The 13,293-nt window shown below is 39.8% G+C and overlaps 1 protein-coding gene across 1 annotated transcript; it reads left to right on the forward strand.

The window, feature by feature from the left end:
• On the forward strand, window positions 2,158–11,313 carry LOC18769649 (transcription elongation factor SPT6 homolog). Its single transcript, XM_020567728.1, has 17 exons — window positions 2,158–2,454; window positions 2,553–2,642; window positions 3,345–3,474; window positions 3,783–3,858; window positions 3,989–4,136; window positions 4,228–4,360; window positions 4,472–4,718; window positions 4,798–4,983; window positions 5,070–5,195; window positions 5,290–5,676; window positions 5,755–5,865; window positions 5,970–6,746; window positions 6,935–7,076; window positions 7,156–8,321; window positions 8,817–9,026; window positions 9,471–9,930; window positions 10,577–11,313. Exons 1-17 carry the CDS (start codon window positions 2,424–2,426, stop codon window positions 11,050–11,052), a joined length of 4,896 nt encoding a protein of 1,631 aa, XP_020423317.1. The 5' UTR covers window positions 2,158–2,423; the 3' UTR covers window positions 11,053–11,313.

The following is a 13,293-nucleotide window of genomic DNA, read 5'->3' on the forward strand; positions in this document are numbered from 1 at the left end:
TTAGTTGACGTGATATTTCTGATGAGCCATCTGTGGCTGGCGGAGCATGATCAATGTAATTTATCTCCACTTTCCTGTTCTTAAGTGAAGCTTGATAGAGATCCGCCAAATTCCTGGGCGTACGACATGCGCGCACCCAATGTCCCTTTGCACCACATCTGTGACAAGGGCTTTCAACATTTCTAGGCACATGGCTCATCTGTGCCTTTCCCTTATTACGGGATGCATTTTTGCCATTCGTGGATGGACCGCTCCTTGGACCTAAGCCCTCTGAACGGGCACCACGATTTTTTCTACTTCCTTGCCAGTGGCCACGCTTGCCCCCTCGCCCACGTTTGTGGATACTGCCACGAGATGAAGTGGCATTCACTTCCTAAGATGCAGCATTTATTTCAAGAAGTGGTGCGGAGCCCGTTGGGCGAGATTGGTGATTCTTTAATAAGAGCTCATTATTCTGCTCAGCTAACAAGAGGCAAGATACAAGTTCCGAGTACTTCTTGAAACCGCTATGTCTGTATTGCTGCTGAAGGAGGACATTTGAAGCATGAAAAATGCTCAGAGTTTTTTCGAGCATATCCTCATCAGATATATTTTCCCCACATAGCCTCATTAATGAGGTAATTCTGTGCATAGCAGAGTTATACTCGGACACTGACTTGAAATCTTGAAATCTCAAGTGGGTCCATTCGTATCTAGCTCTTGGGAGAGTCACCGTCTTCTGGTGATCGTATCTTTCACCTAGAGCTTTCCACAGAACCAACGGTTCATCAACCACCACATATTCGCTCTTCAGCGCTTCATAAATGTGGCGGCGAAGAAAGATCATGGCCTTCGCATTCTCTTCAGGCGAAGCATCATTCTCATCTACAATTGTTTGTCCGAGGCCATTGGCTCGTAGATGAATTTTGGCATCCAGGACCCATGATAAATAGTTGTCCCCGGAAAGGTCCAAGGCAGCAAACTCTAGTTTTGCCAAATTTGCCATCCAAAACTTTAGGCTCGAGATCTAGAATATTAAGCCACTTATTAATAGGAATTTCAGGTCCTCATTATTCAGGTATATTAATTGATGATAAAAGTAAAGTGTTATGAATTTGCTGGTATGGACGATAAACCCGCACCATACCTTAAATGTGCGGTAAAGTAAATGTGCTTGTATGGGCACTAATTCTGCTCCATACATTTAAATAAAAGTAAAGGCGTGGACGATAAACCCGCACCACCCTTTAAATAAATATTGCCGTATGGGTAATAAGCCTACACCATACCATAAATAAAATTAAATGTGGGGTTAAAACCACCACCGAATAAAATAAGAAAAAGTTAGTATTAGTAACGGTCTCCCACTGATAATATGTTTAGTATTACCAAGGGTCCATTTTTGTTAATGGTTAGTAATAGAGAAGCAGATAGATATAGTATATTATATAGTGTTGAGTTGGAAAAATTTCAGAAATAAAAGGAGAGACTATCGTGCTGATAACGTGTTATAAAATAACCTGGGATATGTGCGAATTTTGAGCTGCATGTAAAGTAGATGAGACACAGTATTTAACGAGGTTCGGCTACGCCTACGTCCTCGGAGAGCAGCAACAGTAACCTTTCACTATATAATAATATGACTACAATAGTGTTTACAATATGTGTGACTCACTGAATTTTCTCTCTGCTTACTTACCCTTTTCTTTCCTCTTCTCTCTCTTTCCTCCTTTCCTTTTTTTTTTCTTCCGTTTCCTTTTTCCTCTTGGTCTTATTTATAGGCTGCTAGGAAGGATGTGAGTGTACAGTATTTTGCTTGTGAGTGTACAGTATTTTGCTTAATTTCTTTGTGGGCCCCATAAATGTGGGCTCCACATGTTTATTCTTTACAACACCTTCCGACTTTTTGCTCATTTTTTGGTGCTTTCTCTTATGTGTCTTCTTTGTCTATCGTTGTTTATTTTTCAATAAGTACGCCAAATTGAACTTGTCGATCATATATGTATGGTACTAAAATATGGATGTTAAAATAGTATGTTTAAAATAATTTTAATAATGTTTAATAAAATATATTAATTATAAAAAAAAGTTATTTTCAAAAATTCAACCAAACAAGTTTTCAAAATTTAAAAGCTAAAAAACAGTTTTCAAATTACATAGAAAACTCCTTAATTTTAAGAAAAATCACAGTTTTTGAGTTCTCTAATTGGATAGAACACCAAACAGCCCTTATTTACTTTTTGGAGCCAACTCCCACCCCCCCTCTCCCACAACGCACGTCACAAATATTCATATTTGTTCTGGTGCTCGGAATCCTCTGAGAGTGAGCATTCTCTCACAGGACACAACACTCAGCAAAAACCACATTCCTTGTGAATTAGCAGCCGCACTTCCTTCGTTGCCCTAACCCTAAACTACCTCTCTCTCTATCTCTCACTGAAACCATGGGCAAAGCCGTCGTCTCTGACGAAGAAGGTAACCCAGCTTCATCTTCACTTCTCTTTTTCTTACCTCGCATACCTAAAATTAACCCTAACCGTAGTCTCACGGCCTTTCTTATGATGTTTGTTCAGATGAGGTCGAGCTCGACGAGGACGAGAGGGAACCCCATCACGGCGACGCAGTCGATGACCGGGATGGCGACGATGAAGACGATGAAGAAGGTACGGCCTTTTGTTTCTTCATTCGTTTGTTAAATGCATGAAGTTTTCTATGGGTAAAATTTTTGAGCTCGATGTTGGTCAATATATGGGGGTTTAGTGGATCCATTGGTGATATTGGGTTTGGGTTTGGGTTAGGGTTAGGGTTTCGGCTTTTGTTTGTTTGCAAAGATTGGAGTGGTTTCTTTCGAGGAAATTTAGGGCAAGCATTGGGGTTTGTATGGATGTCTAGAAATGTAGGGCAATGAAATGAACTCGTCATCAAGATTCTTCGTTTTTATTTAACTTTCCAATGTAATGATGGCTGTTTCGTCTTTGCTTTATCCCTTGTATTTGTGTCTTTTCTGTTGAAGATCACGTTTTCGAAACTTGGAATTTGGTTAACGTGTTTGGTCATTGCTAGATATGTTTTTATTTCTATGTAATGATTCTTTTTTTGAATAGATATTTCTTTGTAATGATTCATCATTCATTTATACTTCCCTTTTCCTTATTTATTTTCTGGTTCATGTTTGTTTTATTTTGTTTTCCCCATGCTGTTGGATGTAGTTTTTCACTTTTGTTATTAGTGTTGTTTTGTTCTTCGTCATTTTTCTTGACTTCCAAACTCTGTCTCATCTGTTTATCTACTCTTAAGAGTTAACCATGGATCAATTTTTGAATTAGCTTCATTTATAACATTATTGTCATGATTGATTTTTGCAGAAGGGCCAGATGAATATGAGAAGGATGATTTTATAGTAGATGATGTTGATGAAGAAGATGAGCAAGAGGAGGAAGAAGATAGGGCAGACAGTGATGAAGAGAGGCAGAGGAAGAAGAAAAGAAAGAAAAAGTGAATATTCTATACCCTGAGCTGTAGTCTCTCTAAAATCTGTGAAGCTTTTCATTGTGAAATGTCAGGAAACAAAAAATCTGGTACCTGTGGTGTTTTTTAATTTCATTTGAGACTACTGGAACTATGCGGTAACAGAAGAAAATTGAATTTCTTTGTTATAAGAGTGGTTTTCTTTTTCCCATTTGCAGATGAAGATGAATGCAATGTCAATGAAAATCTTTTTATTTTCTTTTTCTTTTAAAATCGTGTGGCAAGGGGGATAGTTATTCATTTATTAACTTATTTTCTTCTCTCTAATATTCTAGAGAGGAGTATGTCCTTGATGAAGATGACTATGAGCTCCTAGAGGACAATAATGTGATTGCCCCCCGAAGGAAGGCTGTAAGCTCTGCCCATATTTTCTTCTGGTTCTGTTGAATTTGTAACTTAAGCTTTTCTTTCTTTTTCAATGTACATAGTTTATGATTTGAATTCTTTCTCTCTCTTATTTTTCTTGTCCAAACCTTTCCAGGGGAAATTTAAGCGGCTGAAAAAAGCTCAGAGGTATGGTGAGGGGGAGCCTGGTGGATTATCTGATGAGGAGGAGTTTGTTGGTAGTGGTAAAAGTGGAAGAACTGCGGAGGAGAAGCTTAAGCGTACCTTATTTGGTGATGATGAAGGTATATATGTATGCATATGTAGAACTAAACTTGTAGGATAGTCAGTGTATAAATTTGGTTTATTGTTGTTGATTATGCTGTGTCCATGTAGGTCCTCCACTTGAGGACATAGCTGAAGAAGAGGAACCAGCAGAAGCAGAAGATGATGGAGAAGTTGGTGAAGAGGATGAAATGGCAGACTTTATAGTTGATGAAGAGTTTGATGAGACTGGAGCTCCTGTGAGGTATTTTGTGCAGTTTGTGTATGCCCATGCCTGTGTTTATGGTTTGAACTGAATTTTCTAATAATTTGAATAATCAACTTGTTTTTTTGTGGATGTTAATTCCTTGTTTAGACAGAGGAAGCTTAAAAAGAAAAAATCTAGGCAGGCACCAGGAGTATCATCCTCTGCTTTGCAGGAAGCCCATGAAATATTTGGTGATGTTGATGAATTACTGCAGCTCCGTAAGCAAGGCTTGGATTCCAGTGAATGGAGGGAAAGGAGGCTTGAAGATGAATTTGAACCAATTGTTCTTTCTGAAAAGTATATGACAGAGAAGGATGACCAGATCCGGGAGCTTGATGTTCCGGAAAGAATGCAGGTTCTTTGGCTTGCCCTTGATAATACTATAATATCCGGTTTCATGTCACATGAGCTGTATTATATTATTTTCTTTGTAGATATATGAGGAAAGCACTGGTTCTCCTCCACTGGATAGAATTAGTATGGATGATGAGAGTACCTGGATTTATAATCAACTTGCAAGTGGTACAGTACCTTTGTTTAGCAAGACAGGCTTGGGGAATTCTATAAGCAGGGATGACATCATCAGATTTTTGGACTTGCATCATGTGCAGAAGTTGGACGTTAGTATTCTGATTAATGTTGGTATATTTCTGTTAATTTATCTGATATTTATCTTATTAATGTGTCTCACTCTCCTTGTTTCCAGATTCCCTTTATTGCCATGTATCGGAAAGAAGAGTGCCTAAGCTTATTGAAAGATCCTGAACACCTTGAGTTGGAAGATGAAAGTCAGGATAAAAATGACAGGCCATCTGTACTCAAGTGGCACAAGGTACTTGTCATGGATTTTTTAAAATGTGTTAAGCTGGCATAAGATTAAAGAACGAACAAGAAATATGTTTAAACTGTTTACTTTTTCTACATAGGTGCTTTGGACCATTAAGGAGCTGGACAGAAAATGGCTGTTGCTTCAGAAGCGGAAAAATGCTTTACAATCTTACTACAATAAACGATTTGAGGAAGAATCTCGACGTATATATGATGAAACCAGACTTAATTTAAATCAGCAGCTTTTTGAATCAATTATGAAGTCGCTGAAGGCTGCAGAATCAGAGAGAGAGGTTGATGATGTTGACACCAAGTTTAACTTGCATTTCCCTCCGGGTGAGGCAGGAGTGGATGAGGGACAGTATAAGAGGCCCAAAAGGAAATCACTTTATAGCATCTGCAGTAAGGCTGGCTTGTGGGAGGTGGCAAGCAGGTTTGGTTACAGCTCTGAGCAGTTTGGACTGCAATTATCTCTAGAAAAAATGGTAAGTTTGGTTTGTCTTTCACTTTCAGATGTTTTGGCTGACCCAGAGATATGAGGTTCACGCTTAATTTGATTGTAGAGAATGGATGAGTTGGAGGATGCTAAGGAGACCCCAGAGGAGATGGCTTCAGACTTTACATGTGCAATGTTTGAGAATCCTCAAGCTGTGCTCAAAGGAGCTAGGCATATGGTATGCGTTAATAGTTTTGTAGTTCGTAGAAATGTGAGCTCTATCATGTCTTGTCATAACGTCTGGTTATAAATGGTCTGATGTTCTTTAATGTCTTTTTCCAGGCAGCTGTTGAAATAAGTTGTGAGCCATGTGTCAGGAAGTATGTTCGAAGCAACTACTTGGATATTGTTGAGTTATCAACAAGCCCAACACCTGATGGAAATGTGGCAATAGATGCTTTTCATCAGTTCGCAGGGGTGAAGTGGTTGCAAAGAAAGCCATTAAATAGATTTGAGGATGCGCAATGGCTGCTTATCCAGAAGGCTGAAGAGGAGAAGCTTCTCCAAGTTACTATTAAGTTGCCAGAAGACAGATTAAATAAGTTGATAAGCGACTTCAATGAGTACTATCTTAGTGATGGTGTTAGTAAATCTGCACAACTGTGGAATGAGCAGCGGAAGTTGATATTGCAGGATGCCCTTTTTAATTTTCTTTTGCCTTCAATGGAGAAAGAAGCAAGATCCTTGTTGACTAGTAGAGCTAAGAACTGGTTAGTCATGGAATATGGAAAGGTTCTTTGGAATAAAGTCTCTGTGGGACCATATCAGCGGAAGGAAAATGACGGCTCAGACGATGAAGCTGCACCAAGGGTCATGGCTTGCTGTTGGGGCCCTGGGAAGCCAGCAACTACTTTTGTGATGTTAGATTCATCTGGGGAGGTGCTAGATGTACTTTACACGGGGTCCCTTACTCTACGCTCCCACAATGTTAATGATCAGCAACGAAAGAAAAATGATCAAGAACGTGTTTTGAAGTTCATGACTGATCATCAACCACAAGTTGCTGTCCTAGGAGCTGTTAACTTGTCTTGTGTTCGCCTAAAAGATGATATTTATGAGGTTAGTGTTACTACAGTAATTATCTTTTTTTAGCCGATATAGTGATATTTCCTAGTGTAATAGTCTGATGAAGTCAGGTGAGGGGTTTTCTTATGATGGATTTTCTTTTAGTGTGTATAGAGTATATACATTTCATATTTTCATTATTACACTTCATGCTTATTTTGTTTGACCCTTGCCATTATCAGATAATTTTTAAAATGGTGGAGGAGAATCCTAGAGACGTTGGCCATGATATGGATGGCCTAAGCATTGTATATGGGGATGAATCTTTGTCTCGCCTGTATGAAAATTCTCGGAATTCATCTGATCAGTTACCTGCACAATCAGGTATTATGTTTCCAACCTTCTAAATCTCATGTGTTCATGCAGATTTCTTGGTGTTGATTTTATTTTCTTGTGTTATCAGGCATTGTCAAGAGGGCTGTGGCTCTTGGGCGTTATCTTCAAAATCCGTTGGCAATGGTTGCCACACTTTGTGGACCAGGAAGAGAAATCTTATCTTGGAAACTCAATCCTTTTGAGAACTTTCTCACCCCAGATGAGAAGTATGCGATGGTTGAACAGGTCATGGTAGATGTCACAAACCAGGTAGGCCTTGACGTAAATCTGGCTATAAGCCATGAATGGTTATTTGCACCACTGCAATTTATTTCTGGGCTTGGACCTAGAAAGGCAGCATCTTTGCAGAGATCGTTGGTAAGATCTGGCGCAATATTTACTCGAAAGGATTTTGTGACAGCACACGGGCTTGGTAAAAAGGTGTTTGTCAATGCAGTTGGTTTCTTGCGTGTTCGGCGGAGTGGGTTGGCTGCTAGCAGCAGCCAATTTATTGATTTGTTGGATGATACGAGGATTCATCCAGAATCCTATGCTCTTGCACAAGAATTGGCCAAAGATGTTTATGATGTGGATGGTGGCAATGATGAGGAGGATGCTTTGGAGATGGCTATAGAGCATGTCAGGGATCGACCTAATTATCTAAAAAACCTTGACGTTGAAGAGTATGCTAAAACCAAAAAGCGTGAAAATAAGATAGAAACATTTTGTGATATAAGGAGAGAATTAATACAGGGTTTTCAGGATTGGCGTAAACAATATGAAGAACCAAGTCAGGATGAAGAGTTCTATATGATTTCAGGTGAAACTGAGGATACCCTTGCCGAAGGAAGAATTGTGCAGGCCACAGTTCGCAGGGTGCAAGCTCAAAGGGCAGTTTGTGCTCTTGAATCTGGGTTGACTGGTATGCTTATGAAAGAAGACTATTCAGATGATTCCAGGGATATTTCTGAGTTATCTGACAGACTGAATGAGGGCGACATCCTCACTTGCAAGATCAAATCGATTCAAAAGAATAGGTATCAAGTGTTCCTAGTTTGCAGAGAGAGTGAGCTGAGAAATAACCGACATCAGAACACACAGAATCTTGATGCCTATTACCATGAAGACCGAAGAAGTCTACAGAGTGAGCAAGAGAAAGCTCATAAGGAGAAGGAGCTCGCAAAGAAGCATTTCAAGCCAAGGATGATTGTTCATCCTCGTTTCCAGAATATAACTGCAGATGAAGCAATGAAGGTATGTGCTTAATAATTCTTTTATTGATATCTGATGTTTCAGTTTATCTGTTTGATTGATTTATATTATGGAATTTGTTGTTGGTCATTAGTCTTCTTTACCTAAAATGAAGTTGCATTGTTTTTTATCATATGCCTCTGGGTTATGCTATGCCTCAACATGTAAGCCTCGTGGAGTTAAAGGAGGTTTGACCAAATTTTACTGTGCTGACTTCAATACTAGTTCTTGAGTATGTGAAGGAAGTGGTCTCTCATTTGAAACAGATTCTGAAACAACAACTTTTCCTTTGATTTTCTCTCCATATTTTCTACCATTCATGCTCCTAGGACTTGAATTATTTTATTGCTTTGATTTGTAACCTCTGTAGTCTAAGGTTTAGTTTTATTACGTACTCTTTATATTATCTTGATCTTTGTAGTGGATCATTCAGTGCTTGAATTATTCATATTCCTGAACCATTTGTCTTATGAAATAGTGTTATCTGTTATGTAACAGTTCTTGTCTGATAAGGATCCTGGGGAAAGTATTATTCGTCCTAGTTCTCGTGGGCCTTCATATTTAACCTTAACTCTCAAGGTTTACGATGGAGTTTATGCTCACAAAGACATAGTTGAAGGTGGAAAGGACCATAAGGACATCACAAGCTTACTCCGCATTGGTAAGACCCTGAAAATTGGGGAGGACACATTTGAGGATTTGGATGAGGTTAGTATTTTAAAAACGATGTGTTCTAAGAGTACTGTATTCAGTTGTCTTACTTTTGTCACAGTTTATAACTACTGAACGTCAATTGTTTTTAATTCTGAGTTTCTTTTAGCTTTTAGCCATTGTAATTGACCTATATACAATTTCATAAGGCTTGAATCATGGTTGGTTAGAGTTTGGACAAGAAAGCACAGATTTAGTGTTATGGATTGCTGTAAATGTTGTTGAACTTGCTCAACAGAAGCTTTAGGTATTTTTGAAGTACGGGTTCGTAGAAATATTTGAATTTGTATGCTTATCTTGTTCTGAAGCAAAACAGTCATCATATGCTTGATGTAGTTAGATGTTAAAAGGTGGCTGCTCATGCAATTTTGAGGGATAGAAATTTGATGGAACACCATTGAATTGAGTACTGATGTGCCTGTTGACTAATTAAAAATGCAGGTAATGGATCGTTATGTTGATCCTTTAGTAGCTCACTTGAAGTCAATGCTAAATTATCGCAAGTTCAAGAGGGGCACAAAAGCAGAGGTTGATGAACTTTTGAAGATTGAGAAGTTGGAGTATCCTATGAGGATAGTTTATTGTTTTGGGATATCGCATGAACATCCAGGCACTTTCATTCTCACCTATATACGGAGTACAAATCCACACCATGAGTATGTTGGTTTATATCCGAAGGGATTCAAATTCAGAAAAAGGATGTTTGAGGACATTGATCGGCTTGTAGCATATTTTCAGCGCCATATTGATGACCCTCAGCATGAGTCAGGACCATCAATTAGATCAGTTGCTGCTATGGTGCCAATGCGGAGCCCTGCAACTGGTGGTTCAACTAATGAGGGTGGTTGGAGAGGCCAGTCTTTTGACAGGGATCGGTCATCTACGCCGAGTTCACGAACAGGTGAAGTCTACCAAAAGAATGCAAGAAGGATTTGCAACTTCTATGTTTGATGAGCATCAACATTTGCATGGGTGTAACTGTTTTGTTGCAATTCAATCAGCAGAATGGAAGTACCGAATAAATCACTAAAAGCTATTAGTTAAAATTAGGTATTTATGCTGTAACAGATTTAAAAAAAAGGTCACGTTTCTGCATATAACTTGAACAATTTGACTAGAACATTGGCCCTACACTTGGAATATGGACTGCCCTTTACAAGATGTTTCTTTCTGCACAATATGGCCAACTGAATGGAAAACTCTAATTAAGGTTCATTGCTCTATGGCTTTTGTGCACATTTAATTAGCCAAGTGGTTTTTTTTTTTTTTTTTTTTTTTTTTGGCTCTCATCCTCAGTTTGCTGGTTGGTTAGTTTTCATTTGGTTCCTGTTGTACTTTCTTCAACAAAATTTTCAGTCGCCTTTGTTGGTTTAATTTTGTTGCCCGTCTGTCATGTATTATAGAGATACGCGCTGATTATCTGTTTTATCCTGTCCGCAATGACACCAGACTCATATTGCTTCTGTTTTTTTTTTTTTCTTCGTGTCTGATCCTTGCTTCCTTTATCAAGACTTAATGGACTTACTTTTTTGTGTTTAACTTTGCAGGCCGAAATGATTACAGAAATGGTGGCAGTAGAGATGGACATCCAAGTGGCCTACCTAGACCATATGGTGGCCGTGGCCGTGGTCGAGGAACATATAACAACAGAGGAAATAGCACCGGCAATGAGAGGCAGGATTCTGGTTATGATGCTCCAACATGGGGTGCAGATTCCAAAGACAGGGATGATGGCTTGGGCAACTTTCCTGGTGCAAAGGTCCAAAACTCACCTGGAAGGGAAGCTTTCCCTGGTGGTTGGGGTGCTGGTGGGAGTGGCAGTGGAGGCAGCAATTGGGGTGGCGGCAGTGGCTGGGGTCAAGGAAGTGGTGGAGCAGGAGGGTGGGGTGGAGCTGGTGCAAATGATGCTGCTGCTGATAATGGGACTTCAGGATGGGGTTCAGACCTGAAAATAAAAGGTTCGGATAATGGGTCTTCGGGATGGGGTTCTGAACCCAAAAGAGGCGGTGGCGGTGGTTGGTGAAGAGACTAGTACATTTTGTCCCTCCCTCAACAGTTTTCCCGCGACCAATCTGTGAGGGATGGTTTTTAAGCTGCTCTTGTATATGGTTCTTGAAGCCCCTTTACCCTTTCTGACTCTGTTTGACCATAAAAGACACTAGCCCAGTTATGCGAACTTGTAGGAATTTTTGCTGTGGCAAAGAAATGTAATGGAATATATCTCTCGTCTGCCTTGTACGAATCTCTATATTATTAAATGAACTATACAAAATTTCTCATTCTCTCTCTCTCTCTCTCTCTCTCTCTCTCTCTCTCTCTCACTCATATGACAAAAACATTTCTGAAGTATCCATTCCACAAAGAAAGCACTACTTTAGAGATTACCATGAATGAAAATTGTACCTGGATTCAGGTGCACGGATAATTGTCATAACTTGCGTTGCGTTGATGTGAAGTACAAGTTTTTGGAAATTGTGGAAGCAAAATTCCACTAATTCCAACTGTTGCGCTCTTAATGAATGAAAAACACTCTGCCCTGGTCTTTTGCTTGTACTAAATAAATATCGAAGTCCTTATTGCTAAAAGAACAAATCAAGTCAATTTCTCACTTGGAGGGTAGTGTTTAGGCATTAAAACGAACAAATTTGGGTCAATGAGGGGATCTCATGTTGAGTTCTTGCAACAATCCCAAATCTCGTCTAAACCTGTGTGACTTTTGGAGTGTTAAGGCGCCTACTTAAGCTTGGCGTCCTTGCAAGTAGGGGTGGCAATTTCTGATACCGACCCGTTACACGACTCAAAATCTGCATAGGAAAAACATGGCCAGAACCCGCAAGATTAATAATTGGGTAATTTTCAGATCAACTCGTTATGATCCATTTAAATAAACGGGTGAGTTTCGGGTTACCCTGTCAACCTTTTAAATACCCATTAACCTGTTTAAATTTTATTATACTATAATAAATATTACAATTATACACTAACAAATTTTCTTTCTTTTCCTTCTCTCCTCCTTTTTTTTTTCCTTTCTTTTCCTTCTCTCTTCTCACCGCCAACACAGACATGGGGGAAAGGGGCTGCACTAGTGTGGATGCCATACTTTGCTTCCTAACGAGGACCAGTTATTGTAAACCACTCATTACTCCTTGACAAGGATGTTGCCATTGGAGTTGCAAGGAGTTTGGTGACTCCTAGAGATGTGTGCGTGCTGGGGACGTGGAATGATAATCCGGTGGTGAGTGATGCCATGACACTCTGCCGCAAGTGTGGGCATCGCCTCATTGTCAAATCCCATTAGGTGCGGTTGCTGAGAGCTCAATTGGTGGCTGTGAGGGTTTTTTTTTGTTCCGGCAGCTATAGATGGGTCTGGGTTGCTGTAAAGAACAAATGGGTGGATTTGCCCCTGTGTCTGAGTTCGAGAATCAGACCCTAAGAGTGCTTCGAGAGGTTCGTGGAGCCTTAGGAAACACATTGGCTTCCTTCACCAACAAAACCAACAGTTGCTTACAGATAAATATTTAGGCTTGGCTTGAGAAACTTGTGGCATGGGAGTTAAGCATTCATGAGTTTAGCAAGAGAAAAAGAAGGCTTGGGTTTCCTATGAGAAACAGAGGCTCACAGTAAGGGGAAGAGGGAGTTTTTGGGAGGATTTGTTGGGGAAAGAGAGGGAAAGATGAAGATGGAAGAATGGATGGTTTTAGAAATTTTCGGCAGCTTGACGAAAGCTTCGTCAAGCTCTTGAGTGTTTTTCCAGAAGAGAAAAGGGGAAGCAATGAAAGAACATGGCTCAAAATTGAAGGGTTCCAGGGATGAGAGGTGATGCTTACTCTTTCTCCATGTGGGTTGAGGGAGAGAGAGGAAGAAGATGGAAGAACGAGTGGTTTTAGCAAATTTTCGATAGCTTGACGAAAGCTTTGTCAGGCTCTTGAGTGTTTTGCTAGAAAAGAAAAGGGGAAGCAATGGAAGAACATGACTTGAAATTGAAGGGTTCTAGTGATGAGAGGTGCTACTTGCTCTCTCTGAATGTGGTTTTGGGAGAGAGAGGAAGAAGATGGAAGAATGAGTAGTTTTAGCAAATTTCCGGTAGCTTGACGAAAGTTTATAGGCACTGGGAGATGATGGGTAGGAGATGCCCCCCTTTTATATGCGTTGGGAGCTCCTTTTTCCTAAGAAACCCTTGTTGGTTCTTCCTAAATTTGCCAAGTCTATCCCTCAATTTCTCTTCTCTTCCCTTGATTCATCCCCATTTTGTGAAATCCTCCTC

The sequence above is a fragment of the Prunus persica genome, chromosome G7 (genome assembly GCF_000346465.2).
Source record: "Prunus persica cultivar Lovell chromosome G7, Prunus_persica_NCBIv2, whole genome shotgun sequence".
In the NCBI taxonomy this organism is placed as follows: domain Eukaryota; kingdom Viridiplantae; phylum Streptophyta; class Magnoliopsida; order Rosales; family Rosaceae; genus Prunus; species Prunus persica.

Coding starts and splice junctions, on each gene's coding strand:
- LOC18769649 (XM_020567728.1), top strand. CDS start 2,424: ATGGGCAAAGCCGTCGTCTCTGACGAAGAAG. Junction 4,361..4,471: donor GAGACTGGAGCTCCTGTGAG/GTATTTTGTGCA, acceptor TTCCTTGTTTAG/ACAGAGGAAGCTTAAAAAGA. Junction 4,984..5,069: donor ATCATGTGCAGAAGTTGGAC/GTTAGTATTCTG, acceptor CCTTGTTTCCAG/ATTCCCTTTATTGCCATGTA.